Genomic DNA, 18,925 nt, shown 5'->3' with positions numbered 1-18,925 from the left:
ATCTTCTCAAAACTTTATTAATAAATGTCTTCCAAACATCACAATGAAAATCAAATAACAATTAACAGAGGATTGTGTCTGAAAACAAAATTATTCCAACTTTATGGTTGAGCGTGTATTAGCCGACATGTCAGTCATATACACTACTGGTCAAAAGTTTTAGAACACCCCATTTTTCCAGAATTTAATTGAAAATGATGCAGTTTAATGTCTCAGTGTACTCTGAAATTAATGCACATTACAATACACAAAAAGATTCAAAATCACATTTTATGTTGGACTAAAGGACTAAAAAAAGACACAAAATGACCAAAAAAAGACACAAAATGACTAAAAAGACACCTAAAGACACAAAATGACTAAAAAAATACACAAAATGACAAAAAAGGACACAAAATGACTAAACAAAGACATGAAAAGAATTTAAAAATTCTCTTAAAAAAGATTCCATAGAGTTAAGTTGTTAACCCACTTCTTGTTCCCTGAAAAAAGGCCTACTTGTATAATTCTGAAATGTACATTATTTTTTAGTTTTGGTTAACCTTACCTTTTTTTATTTACCTCTGGCAGTTCACCACTTACCTTCGTACCCTCCCTAGCTGTTCATTTGACTTGAACTGCTTGAATTTCAATAAAAAACTGGAAAAATTGGTGTGTTCTAAAACTTTTGACCAGTAGTGTATATACACAGGTTTAAAACTGAGCACAGAGGGACCGGTCTTTGATCAAGGCTTGGATTTGGCTTTTGAGGAAGAGAGAATAAATGATTATATGTTAATAAAACGCTTGAGAAACCTATTCCATCACCTACGGAACCCCAATCATCAGTTGATCTACTTCAAGGTGTGTGAGAGGGCCGACCATACACCACTCGTAAGATTCAACAGTAAAACAGGCAGCGAACCCTAACTTGTGCTCTCTCAGTGTATCTGGAACATTTAAACACATGATGGGATTATGATTTTTGGCAGAAAGTGGTACTAACTTTATCTAATCTGACAGGCCAGTACCCTTGGAAACCCTTGCTGGAAAAACTAGAGGACAGAACTGGCTTCAATCACATAAATTATATGGCTGGAATACTGCATATCCCATTGATTAACTTGATGGTATCTTTAGTCAGACTAACATGCATGTGTTCTAAACTCAGAATTGCAGACTTTCTGTAAATAAGGTGTAGTCTCCAAACCAAAGATGTGGTGAATAGAAGTGACATGTGTAGATCCCCTTAAAAAGAAGCAACATTTGAAGAAAAAGAATGAGTGCCCACCATGGAGGGGAAAAGACCTAATTTTAATAGAGGGAAAAAAATACTAACTATTGGTTGTGGGAATTCCAGACAATAAAGTAGACAGCTAAAAGTAAAAAGTGAGTGATGTATTGTGAAATGCAGATTGGCACACTTGGATGTAACCCAGTGGAAGGCAAATGTGACGATTACAAGGGAAGTTCTTGACAAATTGATTATTAATTGAAATACTTCCTTGAAACTTGTGTTTTCTCCAGTTGAAGGCAAATGTGATGATATATCTAGAGTCAGAGGATATATCTATCCTATATATCTAGGAAAAAATGACAAAATGATTATCCATTGAGATATTTCCTTGAAATTTGTTTTTTCCCCCTCATCTTCTTCTTTTTACAGTGTATAAATGTAAAAAAAAAAAAAAAAAAAAACTGGTAATACTTTCTGGACTCTTTAAAAAAAAAAAAAATATATATATATATATATATATATATATCAAGGTCAAGCATATTTCAAAAGCATTTAATCATCAGCATCATTTAATCATTGTTGTTAATCATTGACATACATTCAGATTAATTAGGAATATGCCATCCATTAAATTCACAAATTGAAAAGTCTAGTACCATGACTAATACTGGAATTTACATGAGGAAATATAAACTTGTATAATACCTATATTTTTGGACATATTTTTACATATACACACAGAATCATAATAATGCTTATTTGGTGGCACAGTGTGACAGTTCTAAATTATTTCAGCTGGTCAGGAGAGGGGAAAATATCTTACATGATGCAAAGGTTGGAAATATTTGGGGGGAAAAGTGTAAATACTCCACGGAGTTGTCAGGGATCAGCAGCTAATACCTCAGTGTAGGATAAAAATTTTAAAAAATCCACCAAAAAAGTAACTTTTTATTTCTGGATATCATTATGTTTTTTTGTTTTTTTAAATAAAATGATTTATTTATTTATTTGTATTCATTGATTTATTTATTTAACCACAAAAAAATTACAACTTATTGAAATACTCCTATGCAAATGTATGGTTTGGAGTGGATTTTCCCTATAAATGTTTTGGCTAAAAATATCATAGGAATTTTTTTCTTCCTCAGAATTATGTCAATGGCAACGGTGTGTGTGTTTAAGCCTGGCTTTATTATTGCTCCAGTTATTGAAATAAATAATGACTTCCTTTCATTATAATAAAGGAGAGTCAGAGCGGCCTGCAGTTACACTGAATCCCTGCTTTGATGATGATGATGAGAACTCCGCAATATTCATCACAACCACTAGCAGTCACCTACGGATGCTGCACCGGATACTTGACGCAAACTCTAAATCCCGTGCCTGTTGCAGGAAGGTATTGGGAAATCCCTTTCACTCTGGAGAATATAAAATGACAGCCCATGGCAGAGACCAGACAACTCCTTCTGGCCCTGGCAGCCCTCAGCATAAGTGGAACAAGTGCCTCCCCGCAGCGCAACATGCCCTCTCAACTCAGTAAGTGATCCGCAGCCTGCGGTGCGCACGTTTTCTTCTTCCTCCTCTTCTCATTCATTCAGTCGCTGATGCTTTTTCCTCTCCGCACAGACACACTGCTGCTCTCTGCGGTGATGCTGGCAGCTCTGCTCCTTTGCGCTCTCGGAGCTCCAGTTGAATCGGTGCCCACCGACATCCCGGCAGGTGACCCCTCAGGTGAAGCGGAAGTGGTGTCCTCTGACCTGCTGAGCGATTCCCCGGTCTGGCAATCGATCCTGGCCGCAACCAAACGCCACCAAGAGGAGGTAAGCGCTTTATCTTCCAGGAGCTTCACTCAACTTTAGTGGGTTTTTTTTTTTTTTTTTTGCAACTTTACTGAACCGTTTTTAACCCATAAGAACCCAACATGTAACGTGTAACAAACACGTTAAATCTTCTATTTTTTGTTACTAGGCTAAGTTTAAACCCATTCAACAATTCTAATCCGTTAATAGGGTGTCCTGTATTGCATTTAACTTGTTTTGACCATATTTCCTGAACAAATTAAAGTCACAATTTTGATAAGCAAAAAGACACATGGTTATTTGTATTTATTTATTATCGATTTATTATTATTATTATGCTACTTTAAAACAAATCTAAAAAATAGTTTGTTGTTAAACAGAACTAATAATGTCACAATTTTGATAGATGTTGTGGGGATGCAGAGAAAAAGGCAAATTTTAAAATACGAAATATTATAAACATAAATATTATAAACATAAATACTATGAGCGCCCAATGTAATGTTTATGCCACATCACAGATCTTTGACATTTAGGGATAGTGTTTTTGAAAACACATCAGAAATGGTGGTATATCCCCCATAACTTTCCTTTAAGGATAACTGGGTCTGGGTTCTTATGGGTTAAAGTTATTGTGTGTTCTGACCTCCATGTCTTTTTCCATTTCTAACAGTTTGAAAATGAATTCCAAAATGCTGTGAAGTATGAATTTCTGGAACATTACAAAATCTCCTCAGTTCCAGCGATGTGTCCTCTCTCCAACTTCAGCAAGGTAGTGTGTCTCCTCCTTTATCATCCACTATACACTGATGAAAGAAAGCTGAGCACTACACTGTAAAAAAAGATAAACAATAGCTACTCAATAAAATTGAGGCAACAGATTGCACGCAATATTATTAATTAAATCTAACTACGTTACAAGTTGAGTTAATAACAACTTAACAGGAAGTGCCTGTCAATTAAAAACTGACTAATTATATTGTGTTGGATTCATTCAAAATTCTCTTGATTTAGAATTACATACACAAAAAAATATATTTAATGTGATCAAAATAAGTAAAATTCTATCTCAAACATTTTTATATTAAAGTTACTTAAACAACTGCCTCAAAATCAAGGACGCATTTATATTTAATACATTTTATCAAATATATTAAGTGAAATGAAATGACTACAGAATAATGTATTACAGTGTAATAAATGGTTTTCTGTTCTTCCCTCCAGGAGGCTTGTCTCCACAGGTTGGTCCAAGGCCTGCCAGTTTACATAGTCCTCCTCAAACATGTGGAGAAGGAGTACCCAGGCAGCTTGATCTGCTCGGAGGTCAGATATCACAGTGGCCTCCTGATCACGCAGATCAAACAAGAGGTGGGTCTGACATGCTGTATGCATACACCTGTTTCCATCCTAACACTGGACATTTCATTTGGAGCTTAGTGCACTGTGGCGTTGTGCTCTTTACTTCATAATTTTTGTTAAAGCCAGTGGTGGAAGATATATTATATTATATATTATTATTATAATAATTTGATCCTTGGCTCTGACAGAAAGCAGCAAAACTCAATTTCAAGTAAAGGTCTCACATCTAAAACTTTAGTGTTTTTAGCAAAACATAGTTATTGAGCAGCATGCCTCCTGTCACATTATGTATTACATTATTTTACTAATGTGATGTGTATAATCGGCAAAGTAATTAGTAACTATAGCTAGTTAATAACAGTAGTTGACTGGAGGTAACAACATGGAAACTACCACCTGGTTATAGCTCATTTAACAAAAGTTACAGTACAGGCCAAAAGTTTGGACACACACCTTCTCATTCAATGTGTTTTTCTTTATTTTCATGACTATTTACATTGTAGATTCTCACTGAAGGCATCAAAACTATGAATAAACACATATGGAATTTTATTTATTTTTTAATTTTAATTATGTACTTAACAAAAAAGTGTTAAATAACTGAAAACATGTCTTGCATTTTAGATTCCTAAAAGTAACCACCCTTTGCTTACTAGAATATAAGACATGTTTTCAGTTATTTAACACTTTTTTGTTAAGTACATAATTCCACATGTGTTCATTAATAGTTTTGATGAATTTACAATGTCAATAGTCATGAAAATAAAGGAAAGACATTGAATGAGAAGGTGTGTCCAAACTTTTGGCCTGTACTGTATATATCCTGCTTTTAATATTTTAACTTTTGATCACATCTGACTGTTATTTTAAAATATATTATATTGCATCCTAGGTTTATAATAATTGTTTACCACTTTTGCCCCACAGATGAGGAACCCTGAAGCTGTCACTGCACTGACCAGCAGCCAGGAGGTGCAGCTGCTTAGGGGGCTTGACAACCCCACCGCTTTCCAAAGAAAGATGACTGCACACAGCATCCTGCGCCAGCTCCACCTCTTCCTCCTCAGGGGCAGACGAGTGATTACCAAAAGGGAGAAGAGCAGAGGACGTCCGGCCTTCAGGACTGGGGCACCCATCGCTTTCTACAACCAAAACTTGAAGGGTGACAGCACTCAGTTATAATGGGAGATCTCAGGGAATATGGGTGCCATTAGCATTGCTACTGTCCTCAAGTGTTGTTTTTTTTGTTTTGTTTTAAAGGGGAAGTGATGAAAGTGCATGCTGAGTGCACCAACTGTAGCGGCTGATTGTGTTAATGTTAAAGGCCTCAGGGCTTGAACCGCCCACTATTGCACAACTTATTTAACCTATTTATACTTAGTGTTATTTATTTGTCATAGGGAAATCCATGATTGTGGGTCTCTTGCACCAAAAACTTAATTTGCACTTGATAATCATTTGATTTTAGTGATTTATTTCTTGTTTTTAAAGCATGAGCAGCATTGCATTCAGTTTTATAAGAAAACATTTTCAAGAAGCAATAATGTGTTTTTATAAACAAGGACTTTATTTTATTTTAACAGTATTTGATTATTTATTTAAATCTATTATTTTAAACTGAATTTGCTGTTGATTGAATTACAATGTAATGAGCCGACCAATATGTGACTGGAAAGATTTTTTGTACACATGGAGAATAAAAAAATTATTTGTTTAGATAAGAAACAAGTTTCTTCATTCCAACACTTCACACATTACACGTCATTGCAGGGTCAGACTTTTCCCCCCATAATCCAATAACGTCATTTGCTGATTGTGATCGGTCTCCTGTTATGTACATTCACCAGGGGTTAGAAAATTTTACTGTTAAAAACAATCTTTTTTTATTCTGTGTGTTTCCTAACTTTAAACTTTAAAAAAATGGGCTTAAGATATCGCTTAAGATTTTCTTTATGACTTTAATAATTAATTCACCCAAATTTTTACAATCAAGACCCAGTTTCTGCCATTTCTGGATTAAGCATCAACAGGATTCAAAAGACAAGAGTGATTTTTTGAAGGATTTATTCTCAGCAATGTTAAATTACAAATAAAAACAGGAAAAACATGGAATGAATGGTTAATCCAAACATTGCTACCCACCACACATTCCCATCAAAATCCCAACAGATAGTCCAGTCCACACTACATATTTTAAGGGACAGAGTCTTGATTCCAGCTTGTTAATCCAAGCATCTCCTATCCATGTAGCCAACACTCTCCATACATCTACTGTATATTTGACCAGCCGGCCATAAACAGTATGGCTGCACATTATCATCCATCACTTCTCAGACACCTGACAGTATGATTTATGGAGAGGGAAGTGAAAAATAATGTCCATTTCCTGGATTTCCAAAGACGGGTGGGCCACATGGTCTCAATGGGGGATCAGCTGTGTGGAGATGTTCCTTAGCCCCATAGCAAACTACAGAAAAGACAAATAAAGATCCATCTAGACTCCAAAAAATCACTTACACAAATCACTTACAAAACCAAGGAAAAGTTCTAAATCTAATATCCCAATTACTATCTGTTTAAAGTATTAAAGGCATAGCTCAGATATTTTAAATTGGGGTGTATGAAGAACTTAGTCAGTTTATTATACCATAATTGGAAGTCAGCATGCTCCCAGTTTGGAGAAGCAGATAGGAATATAGACACTTTAGCTTAGCATTGTACTACTGTAGATGGGGGCAGCAGCGAAACCTATTTTAGCCACGAGAATAAATTAATGTAGCAGGGAAATTGAGCTGTTATTGATGCTTTCTTTAGACCCTACAAACCCCTTTTAAAAAAAACAGTAATCACAGAACATGGGAGTTGCTGATGCCTCGGCTGTTTAGTCTGTGTATAGAAAGGCCCACCTACACATGTATACAAGTCCTGTTTAGTTTGTGTTATTTTGCGAATTTGCGTCACAAAATAACACAAAAAACTAACTGCACGTGGCAGCTGTAGAGCAGCCACTCTCGTGTTCTGTGAGGTAAAATTACAGTTTTTGTCAAAGGGATCTGGTGGCTTTTGACATAATTTCAGTTCCCTGTCAAAAAGGGCTGTCTCATGGCAAGGTGGAGCAGTAAAACATTTAAAATATAGCATTAACTTTAACTGTTTTTTTTTAGGTGACTAAAATATATTTTGTTGATGTCCACAGCAGTACATTTCTTAGCTGACATGATGGTACTCCTGCCTGTTTCCTTCAAACTGGTGGTGTGCCAACAACCATCTACTGTAGGACTATGGATAAGTTCCTCAAACAACCCTGCTAAAAAACATCTTTGCTATCCTAAATAGTAATAATGTTAACAGAAGGATTGTGTAGATATGGGCTTATTTTCAGTAAGTTAAACTACTTGACAGTTACTGGTAATTACTCTGAAATTAAATGAAATACGTCCCTGTGGTGCAATAGTGTGAAAACTCCCATTTAACATCACATTTCACACCATTCTTAGCTGTTTCTGAAACCAGAATAGGGGTCCTGTTTCAGACCTTGCATCAACATGCCTTCTGGCCTTGGTGATCCAATAACAATTAGACAGCTTTAACTGCATCGGTTCACAGGTAGTCTTCAATGTAGATGAGGGCACACTACTAAGAGAATGTGGCCTCAGACCACTTTGAAATGTAGTTGAAGCTGTCACATCTTCATCTTTAGTGCGTTCACACCTGTACTGTATGACTTGACAGGAAGCACAGAAAAACTGTCCTTACCTCAAGACTGTTGGTTCAGGCATTCCTGGATCTGCTCCTCGTTTGAAGCCTGCAAAAACCAAAAAGAACAATTGAAGCATAGTGGCTTACATTTTACATAAGCGCCATAAAATGTGTGACACAGCAAGCAGAACCTAGCAAATAAAAATAACAAAATAAAGAACAAAATACATTTTTACAAATAAATGTGGTCCTGTGCACTTAAAGATGATGCAGCAAAAACCTCGCCGAACAGATACATCTTTTCAACCCTGGATGATGTGGAAAGTGTTCCACTGAGTTAACAAAATTTGACGCACATTACAGTTTATCCCTATGTGACCCCAGTCTGATAAAACAGCAACATTGCATCAGAGAGCTTTGACTTCAGGTCTCGCTCTTGTGGAAAAGGGTGAATGTTTATACTGAAATGTAGTAAGACATCTTACTCACTGCCTTGTACACACAGAGAGGAAAACCTACTCATTTCCCTTTTACTTAACCAGTTCCATTCATACGTCAATACGACTGTGAGGCAACTGATTCATAAGAAAAAGAGATTCCTAGAATACATACAGCCTGGCCTTACAATGCCCTAAATCCAAGGCTAAGCTGGTTATTTAAGTTGAAGTTTTTGTTTTTGATTTATCAATTAATTGTTTTGCCCACAAATGTCAGAAACAAAAGGAAAATGCTTTAATGACTGGTTGTTTCAGTGCTATCGGATCACAATTTCCTATAGGTAACATTAAGATGGTGCTAACACCAGTTTAATGCAAGAAATGATGTGTTCAGTTTAAGAAAATTCTGCCCTTAGGAAGTTAATGAGTTGCAAAAGAGAAAAGCATGTTTTAAAAAAAGGGAAGGGCAAGAAAGGGAGTAAAAAACGAGAGGGGAGAAGGCGTGACATCAGCATTGGTGTTTCCAATATGCTGAAGTCGGAGAGGATTCACTCACAGAGGGCAACTCCACCGGCTGTGAGGTCACACATGCAAAAGTTTGAACTTCCCCATCTTTTACTCAAATACCAAAACTGGATATTTTAGTGCCCCTAAAATAAATGTGTACGGACATGTCCTGTTACATAACTTCCTCTTGTAAATTCAACTACTCAGGACTTACTGGTCAAGTACTTCAAAACCAACAGCCATATCGTTGCACTGTTAAAATAAAGTCATTTTTTGTCAAAATTGTTTTTTTTTGCCTAAATCATCTCCTCATGACCACCTATGGTAAAATCGCCTACATCCTCATGTAGATCATGTGATTTTACCCCTTTAAGATAATGGCCTATGTCAAGTGTGTGACAAAATAAAATGTGACTTAGGCAACATGCCTTTGTGACTTAAGCAAGATATGGTAACACTTTATTTTGAAAGTGTCTACATAAGAGTGACATGAGCCTGTCAGAAACATGACATGGGATGTGTCATGAACATTAATGACACTTTGAAGCAACATTAATGCTCATGATACTTGCCATGTCAAGTCACAAAGGCATGTTCAAAAATTTGCCTAAGTCACATTTTATTTTGCACACACTTGACATAGGCCATTATCTTAAAGGGGTAAAATCACATGATCTCATCAACTGAGGAGTAGGCGATTTTACCATAGGTGGCCGGCGTCCTGAGGAGATGATTTAGGCAAAAAAAACTATTTTGACAAAAAATGACTTGTGTGATTATTTTAACAGTGCAACGATATGGCTGTTGGTTTTAAAGTACTTGACCAGTAAGTCCTAAGCAGTTGAATTTACAGGAGGAAGTTATGTAACAGGACACACAAGCCTGTCAGAAACATGACATGACAAGTATCATAAGCATTAATGTTGCTTCAAAGTGTCATTAATGTTCATGACACATCCCATGTCATGTTTCTGACAGGCTTGTGTGACTCTTATGTAGACACCTTCAAAATAAAGTGTTAACATATCTTGCTTAAGTCACAAAGGCATGTTCAAAAAATTGCCTAAGTCATTTATTTCTCTTGAGTTACATAATGTACACACAGTGTTATTACTATGCCAATAGACATTCTTTGTTACATCCTTTTTGAGTGAAATGATCAATAAATGTCATATGTTACACTTTTGGTGAAGTTTTTTGTGTTTCCTGCAAAACTTGAAAAAAATGATTGAGTATGATTATTTTAACAGGGTGACGACTTATCTTTTAATCCAAACAGATGGGAACTCACTCACATGAGAATATTCTATCTTATATCCAACAGTCAGTTATAGGGCTACTTCACTGCATTGGTTTAACAGTTGTTAATCATTTTTCACTTTTCACGTTAATCGATTTTCACTTTTGCACACTCTGCTTATTATCACCACCATGCATTACATTACAATAGCTGTATCATGCACTAGATTACTTCTCCAGAGGGGGCAATTAAAGTGCCTATTCGGAAGCTAAATGCTAAACATGAATGCTAAAGAACCAATGAAGCTAACTTATTACTAATAAAATTGAATTGAGACTGGAAACCTTGTTTAAATAGTTCTAACATGTTGTTTCTACAAAGGAACAATTGTCATCTATTTCAAAGTTATAGCTGAAGGAAAGTATTAGGCTAACTCCTAGTTGAAGGCTAGCATGCTAAGCTAACTGGCTAACGTTAGCAAGGCATGTCCCTTCAGCCCGCCGTGTCCCCACTGCTCCTGTTGGGATACTGACCGAGGTATAGCACGGTTGGGATAAAGCCCCATCGGATGACAAACTGGCCGCACTGGAACAGCTGCTGCAGCCGCTGTTTGGTCTCTTTGCTCAGTTTAGCCATGTGTGTATCCCGAAAACAGCGAGGATGCTGCCACCACCAAGGACAAGGAAGAGGAAGTGACGTAAGGGACCTTGCTGTCAACTGACATCGTCCATCCATCTGTCAGAGGCCGCCACCTGGTGGACAGACGTGTAACTGCGCATCTGCTGCAGGTCACACACTGAATTTGGCTTTAGCTCTGAATAATTAGGGTCTCGGGGCAATCGCTAATAATTATACCCTAATTATACTGGTATACTGTTATGCTGTGGATTTCTTCTTCTTCCTCTTCCGGACGCAATTTCGTCCCGCTACTAGTCCTACAACTTGAAGAGTTGCAGGACAAATTATACATCAAAACGTGCGGTTTGATCGGGATCGGTGTGCTATTACTTTTCTCTACAGAATACGAATTTTTCGCGGCGTAAGTCGCGAAAAACTGCCCAAAATTTTTCATTGAAATGAATGGGACGGCCGACAAAAAATTAGCGAAAAAGAACAATTGGAGATTTTTAAACGTCTACTTCTTCGACATAATTTCACCTAGAGACTCCATTTAAACTTTAAACAGTAGACACAAGTCTTGTGTATCGGTGTATTAATCCACGTTTCGATAGGTCATATCGTTTTTTATCAATCCCAGTTCAATGACCATGATCTTTTTTGGAGAAATTCTGAGATTATAATGGGTGTGTATTGCACGGAATGTTCGTGTCACAGTGTGTGACATCATCGCCAGAGTGTAGAGGGAGAGAAAAAATTGTCAAAAAATAAATTTGAAAACTGCGCTCCAGGCCGCAAATTCCACTCTACAGAAATAATTTATACATAGAAATGTAGGAAAATTTGTCTTCTCACTCACAATCCTCTGGTAAAGCTGTCAGAGTTATAGTTTGGGTGTACGACGCAAAGATGCGCCACCAACACCACCAACAGCCTTATTGGGTCCCATATTAAAAACGCAGGAAGACAAAACGATGACATAAAGATACAAAATGATTACAAAAAGACACAAAACTATGACAAAAAGATACAAAATGACTAGTAAAGACACAAAACTATGACAAAAAGATACAAAATGACTACAAAAGACACGAAACGATGACAAAAGGATACAAAATGACTAAAAAAAAGACACAAAACGATGACAAAAAGATACAAAATGACTAAAAAATGACACAAAACAACCAAGAATGAAAAAGACAAAATGTCAACAAAAGACAAAAAAAAAGGACCAAAGGACACAAAATGACTACAAATAGACATAAAATCACTAAAAAAAGATTAATAATAAAGATTAATTTAAAAATAAAAAGACAATACAATATTCTTCACCTGTTTAAGAGGGATTTTTGATTCCTACTTGTTCGTTTTTTTTAGACTTGTTTCAGTGTGATGTGGTCCACCGTTCTTTATCTTGTTTTTACTGTTTTATTAGGGCCACGGGGCAATCGCACCGAGCACTGGTCCCATACAGCAATAGCTGTAGGGACCAGTGCTCAGGGCGAAAATAGTAGTTATTTCTGTAGAGTGGAATTTGCGGCCTGGAGCGCAGTTTTCAAATTTATTTTTTGACTGTTTTTTCTCTCCCTCTACACTCTGGCGATGATGTCACACACTGTGACACGAACATTCCAATACACAAATTCCGTACAATATGCACAATACACATTCCGTGCAATACACACACGTATTGAACATCCCTGCTCAATACGTCATTGAATAGGGATTGATAAAAAACTATATGACCTATCGAAACGTGGATTAATAAACCGATACACAAGACTTGTGTCTACTGTTTAAAGTTTAAATGGAGTCTCTAGGTGAAATTATGCTGGAGAAGTAGACGTTTAAAATTATTGTTCTTTTTCGCTCATTTTTTGTCGGCCGTCCCATTCATTTCAATGCAAAATTTTGGGCAGTTATTCGTATTCTGTAGAGAAAAGTAATAGCACACCGATCCCGATCAAACCGCACGTTTTGATATATCATTTGTCCTGTAACTCTTCAAGTTGTAGGACTAGTAGCGGGACGAAATTGCGTCCGGAAGAGGAAGAAGAAAAAATCCATCACCCTGTTTGAGACAGGTTCCTTTGTCCCAAACTCTTTTTCTGGGTCATTATTTGAAGAGGTTTGAAAGGAATTATTTTGTTTGGCAATTAAAACAAAATAAAAATATTTACAGTAATATAAAAGACCGCAAGTAAAAAGTAAAAATTTCTGTTTTTTATTTTGGTAACACTTTATATTAGGGTACACGTATTCAACATTAATTAGCTGCTTATTAGCATGCAAATTAGTAACATATTGGCTCTTAATAAGTCGTTCTTACATAAGAAAACACAAAACCACAAGTGTTAATAGAGTCCAAATAACTCTAAATTAAGTCTTTGTTACTTAGAATATGTTCCCCATACTAAAGTGACATCTTGATCATTACTAATTCACTAATAGTTGGACACTTATTAGCCAACACATGTTCCCTTGTCTAAAGTTGCCTCCTTTTCACACATAGTAAATATGTTATAGCACATAACTACTGCAATGAACAAGTGATGGGTTACACCTTTGAATAAATGGATCTATCTTTGGTGGTTGAATAACAAAGACAGCACAAGTACAAATACCTCATTTATTATTAAGGCTGACAACAAATAGTACCTGAATAAAACAAAAAACAGCACAATATAAAATACTGTACAATATTTAGTAAAAAAAAAAAAGCACAATCAAAAAATATAAAAGCTGCACAGCTCAATATAAACTTTATAGCTCTTTATCAGCAAAACTACATTTGTTAAAGCTTACAACAAATGTAATGAACTGACTGACAAACATTGTACTCTCACAGCCTTTTCACAGCCTGAACTTGCTCTATAACATAACAGAATTTTAACTTAACAAAGAAGCTCACTTGCATTTAAATATTTCATCAACAAGGGGAGGAGTTTGCTTTTGGCCTTCATGTCCTCTATGACAGCTATTCTCAACCTTGGGGTCCCGACCCCAATTGAGGTCGCGAGATGATTTCTGGGGGTCGCCAAATCATTTTGGAAGTCAGCTCTGTCTCCACTGTGTTAAAGTGTTCATGTGTTAATGTGTTTTAGTCTTTTTGTTAATTTTGTTTCCCTTTTTTGGTCATTTTGTGGTCAGTTTGATTCTTTTTTGGGTAATTTTGTGTCTTTTCTGACAAATCACAAAGTAGCAAGTTATTACTTTACAAGGAGTCTCTGGCTTGAAGCTGACTGTTACACACACGCAAAGGACTTATGCAAGATGCAAGTAGAAATAAAATATAAAAAATATATATAAATGCACAGACAGGGAGATGTTTTAGTTGCTATCTGCTTCATTATTTGTCCAAAATTCGTTGTATCAACTGAGTTTGTATGATCTGAACTGTGCGTGGAGATTGTATATAGTGAGGGGGGGTCATGGACAACATGCATGTTAAATTGGGGGTCGCGACTCAAAAAGGTTGAGAACTACTGCTCTATGATGCTCTTCTTCTCAGGGGTAATGTGGGTTGCACACCTCTTAGTAAAGGACTGCAGGGTCTCAGTTGCAGGATCATACTCCAGGGTCTTGAAGGTTTCAGGATCCGCAATGTTGAGCTCCGCAATTGCAGCAGTCATCTTGATAGTTCCCCGGTCCACGTCATTGATTCTGAAAGCTTCAGTCATGGTGCGGACTTTGCTAAAGCTTTTCAAGACTTTTTTTTATCTGCTGATAACCTCAGCTGGCCCTTTCACTGAAAAACACATAAAATAAAAACAAAAGAACACCAGAAATGAGATCAAACAATGGCTTATGGTCAGCTGAAATTGCTCAAACTGGTCACTTCTCTTTTGATAAAAGTATGAAGCATATTCTAGGAATGGGAAAATCTGATCATCTCCTGATATGATTCCACACAATGTGTGGTTCAGAATTCAATACAAAAACCATATTCTATAAGATCTGTTTAGATGGTAAGTCTTACAGTTCAGAATTATGTTTACTTCTGAGAGAGAAATATTTCTAGCAATACATTTGATGTTGAATAATAATAATGTGAATGCTGCAAAACATGGAGCTTAATTCTTGATGAAAGCCACATTTTTGACTTTAGACATTCAATTTTTATTCATCATCAAATGTCTAGTATATTCAGAATCTAGAAGTGATGATGTGTTTTCAGATTTATTTTCATAATTACTTCAGAACATATATTTAACAGCTCTTCCAACACTTTTATTACTTAAACTTCTTTTTTTAATTACTTTTCATGAACACTTTTTGTTAACATGCAGGTGGTTCAAGTTATGCCATTCTTACCTCTCACATGAGCTTTTCCAGGCACAGCCACAGTTGAGCAGCTTAGCAGATTGTTATGAAGATGTATCACACATTTCATCACAAATACATGTCATTTTCAGGGCTTGAGGCAGAAAAAAATCCTGTGCCTGAAATTTTTTATGGGGGGGGGGGGGGGGGGGGGGGGGGGGGGATGATGTCATCATCTGATGTCACCAGGATTCTGGTTCTTTAATGCTTTGATGAGGATAGGAACTCATGATGTCATCACACGATGTCACCAGATTCTGGTTCTAAATCTATGAATAGGAGACAGAATTTTCAGTCCAAACACAGTTCGTCTCAATCAACAGTTTGGTTACGAGAGAATTAGAGGATTTCTTCAAGATCACTTTATTGTTATTTCAAAGTACACTGTAGAAGAAAATAATACTTTGACAATGCCAGGCAAGAAGAAAAATAAAGGACAGCGGGGAATCGACGCGGCAGCAATGCTGGAATTCATGAATGATTGCCCCACGGAGGATGAATTCTACCCCAGCCCCGTGGAAATTCAGAAGAACTCACTGGCCAATAAAGATAATTGGCCAGCGCTGGCCAATAAAAATAATACTTTGACAATGCCAGGCAAGAAGAAAAAACAGCGGGGAATCGACGCGGCAGCAATGCTGGAAAGCATGAATGATGATTACACCATGGAGGATGAACCCCCAAAGAAATTCTACCACAGCCCCTTGGAAGTGCAGAAAAGCACGCTGGCCAATTACATGGATCAGTTTCGAGGACAAAAGGATGTCAAACATCAGACCTGCAACACAAAAGATCAACAAGCAGAGGTGGAGCAGGTGAAAGCTGAGAATGAGGCCCTCAAAGATCAGCTTCAGCCTGCAAAGCAGCAGCAGCAGCAGGCTGTGGAAAAAAACAACTCGGAGTTGCGATTGGAGAGAAATCCATGGAAACTGAAGGCTCAGCTTCAAGCAGAGAAAGACAAGATTAGTCATCTCATGGCTTCACTGGAGGAGGCAAAACAACAGCAGGAGATGGAAGCTAAAGAACATGCGAAGACGAGAGAAGAAGTAAAGGCTCTGAAGTTGGAGCTTCAGTCTGCAAAGCAGCTTCAGGCTGTGCCAAAAAACAACGTGGACTTTGAGCTGAAAAAAACACAAGATCTGCTGGAGGCTGAACGTATTCGCTGTGAGCAGGAAAAAAACAGTATCAGGCAGTACACAGAGAACTACATAAACTCCTTTTTGGGTCAATATCACGGCCAGGTAGACACGAACAGGAAGCTCACGGCTGAAGTGGAGACTCTGAAGTTGGAGCTTCAATCTGCAAAGCAGCTTCAGGCAGCGGCAAAAAACTACTTTGAGCTGGAGAGATGTTTAGAAGAACAGAAAGCTGAGACTACAAGGTTTGCGGCAGACCTGAAAAAAACACAAGATCTGCTGGAGACTGAACGTCAACGCTTTGAGCAGGAAAAAGAGTCTTGGAAGGAGACACAGAACAGCTCAACCTCCTGTCTGGCTCAACTGAACAGCAAGGAAGACGAAAACAGGAAGCTCGTGGCTGAAGTTGAGACTCTGAAGTTGGAGCTTCAGTCTGCAAAGCAGCAGCAGGCTGTGGAAGAAAACAGATTGATGAAAAAGAAAAAACAGATGGCTCAGCTTCAAACCGAGAAAGACAAGAATAGTCATCTCATGGCTTCACTGAAGGAGGCAGAACAAGAAAAGTCTTCTCTCATGGCACAGCTGGAAAAATCCAAGGCCACTCATCTTGCCCAGCAGGAGATGCAAGCTGAAGAACACGAGAAGACGAGAGCCTCATATATGTCTCAGCTAGATGAGCAAAAACAAGAAAACAACGCACTTGTGGCTGCGCTTAAGGCCAACCATCTTGCCCAGATGGAGATGCAGACCAAGGAAAACGAGAACACCATGACTGAAATGAAGAAAAAGCTTGATGATCAGCTCCGGTCTGCAAAGCAACTGAAAGCAGAGAAGGAGGCCCTCCAAAACAAATTGGAGGCAAAGAACAATGAGCTCCGTGCTGAAAAGAGGCTGATTGCTATGGAAAAAACCAACGTGGAGATAGAATTGGAGAACACTCTGCTGTATGAGATGGCTCAGCTGCAAGCTGAGAAAGAGAAGAATAGTCATCTCATGGCTTCACTGAAGGAAGCTGAGCAAGACAAGTCTTCCCTCTTAGCACAGCTGGATGAGAAAAGAAGGGTCAACACCACCATTGCGGCTGCTCTTAAAGACGTTGGGAAGCAGCTGGAAATTGGACATCTTCATTGGAAGGAGGAAAGGACTTCCCTTCTGGCACAGCTGAAAAACTCCCAGGCCACATATCAAGCCCAGTCGGAGATGCAGGAAGAGAAACACATGAATACCGTGGCTGCACTGATGAAAAAGCGAGAAGATCAGCTTGAGAGTAGCCGTCTCCAATGGCAGCAGGAGAAAACCTCCCTGCTAGAGGAAAGCGAGAAGACCAGAGAGTCCTATGTGTCTCAACTGGACGAGAAGAAACGGGACAACAACACCGTTGTGGCTGCTCTTAAAGAGGTTGTGAAGCAGCTGAAGATTGAACAGCTCCAGTGGCAGGAGGACAAGACTTCCCTCACGGCACAGTTGGCAATAACAAACCAGAGGGACACTGACCTAGCAGAACAAATACAGAGCTGGGAGGCCAAAGAAAGAGGGATGAGGGAAGACAACAAGTACCTGGAGAAGAGGTTCAAGGACCAACTGGCCGAGACGAAGAGCTGGCAGGACATCGCTCTTGACCAATACAGTAAGAGGAAAGGCTTCTGGTTTGGCAAGAAGAAGATCGATGACAGAGATGCGGAGCTGGAGAGAATGAAGAGGAAAATGCAAGAGAAGGAGGAGAAGAATAGGATTGTCCATGGCGATAAGGTGGTTGAGGAGGCTGCTGCCTGTCAGTAGCTCTCTCTTCCTCCACTCCTCTCCCCCTCTCTGACAATCTCATGTTGGGTTTTCACCTGGTGCTCAGGTTTCCCAGAAATATATAGGCTAATTCAACACTCTGAATTGGCCCAATGTATATATTAATAAAAAAAAAAAACTCCTCTCCCCCTCTCTGACAATCTCATGTTGGGTTTTCACCTGGTGCTCAGGGTTTCCCGTAAATATATAGTAGGCTATATATTTGGAAAAAACGTAGGGTTTTCTCCTGGATCGCTCAGGTTTACCCGTAAATATATTGTATATATTTCGAAAAAACGTTGATTAAAATGAGTCAGTGTAGGCTTTTCTCCTGGATCGCTCAGGTTTTCCCGTAAATATATTTTATATATTTCGAAAAAACTATCAAAATGAGTGAGTGACGATCTCATGTAGGGTTTTCTCCTGGTTGCTCAGGTTTCTCCCATAATTTAACACCAGTTAAATTATAAAAATAAACAACAATACACCAATCTAGCCTCTGATAAGACACTCTGGTGCAGCATCAGTGCCGGTCCCAAGCCCGGGTTAATAGAGAGGGTATAATATTGTGACATTATGATGTAATGGTTCAAATAACACTGAAACTGATAAATAAGATGAATTTACATAATAAAAATGTTCCAAATGGTATTTTACACACTGTTTTGTAATCAACATGTGACCCTCATCACTGATGGTCTCATGATTTTTTAATTTTTAATATTTACTGGTATTGTAAGTTCATTACTAGAAAATTTCCTCTAGGGAAATTCTGAAAGGACCACGGGAGCTACTACCGGTGTGTGTACACT

General features: G+C 37.9%; 2 protein-coding genes across 3 annotated transcripts; one reads left to right on the top strand and one right to left on the bottom strand.

Annotated features, from left to right (window-relative positions):
- The first annotated feature begins 2,708 nt into the window (after positions 1–2,708).
- On the top strand, positions 2,709–6,637 carry LOC131984266 (interleukin-6-like). Its single transcript, XM_059349120.1, has 5 exons — positions 2,709–2,752; positions 2,843–3,036; positions 3,689–3,787; positions 4,240–4,383; positions 5,302–6,637. Exons 1-5 carry the CDS (start codon positions 2,737–2,739, stop codon positions 5,554–5,556), a joined length of 708 nt encoding a protein of 235 aa, XP_059205103.1. The 5' UTR covers positions 2,709–2,736; the 3' UTR covers positions 5,557–6,637.
- tomm7 (translocase of outer mitochondrial membrane 7 homolog (yeast)) lies at positions 6,422–10,953 on the bottom strand. Of its 2 annotated transcripts, XR_009395554.1 has the most exons (4): positions 10,791–10,953; positions 8,131–8,179; positions 6,730–6,841; positions 6,422–6,634 (listed from the first exon to the last, which is right to left on the bottom strand). XR_009395554.1 is itself a non-coding variant. In XM_059349121.1 (3 exons), exons 1-3 carry the CDS (start codon positions 10,891–10,893, stop codon positions 6,826–6,828), a joined length of 168 nt encoding a protein of 55 aa, XP_059205104.1. In that variant the 5' UTR covers positions 10,894–10,951; the 3' UTR covers positions 6,422–6,825. The 2 variants fall into 2 exon arrangements, 1 of the variants encoding a protein (XP_059205104.1); XM_059349121.1 differs by having other exon boundaries at positions 6,422–6,841; positions 10,791–10,951.
- Between the last annotated feature and the right edge of the window lie 7,972 nt (positions 10,954–18,925).

This window comes from Centropristis striata, chromosome 14 (assembly GCF_030273125.1).
Source record: "Centropristis striata isolate RG_2023a ecotype Rhode Island chromosome 14, C.striata_1.0, whole genome shotgun sequence".
Lineage (NCBI taxonomy): Eukaryota > Metazoa > Chordata > Actinopteri > Perciformes > Serranidae > Centropristis > Centropristis striata.
The sequence above is the reverse complement of the archived record's forward strand: the minus strand, read 5'-3'. Positions and strand labels throughout refer to the sequence as shown.

Bases quoted from the DNA above. Each gene is read 5' to 3' on its own strand.
- tomm7 (XM_059349121.1), bottom strand. From the start codon at position 10,893: ATGGCTAAACTGAGCAAAGAGACCAAACAGCGGCTGCAGCAGCTGTTC. The intron at 8,180-10,790 runs GTCAGTATCCCA...TGGTTTTTGCAG, and splicing joins CCCAACCGTGCTATACCTCG to GCTTCAAACGAGGAGCAGAT.
- LOC131984266 (XM_059349120.1), top strand. The intron at 3,037-3,688 runs GTAAGCGCTTTA...CATTTCTAACAG, and splicing joins CCAAACGCCACCAAGAGGAG to TTTGAAAATGAATTCCAAAA. The intron at 4,384-5,301 runs GTGGGTCTGACA...TTTGCCCCACAG, and splicing joins TCACGCAGATCAAACAAGAG to ATGAGGAACCCTGAAGCTGT.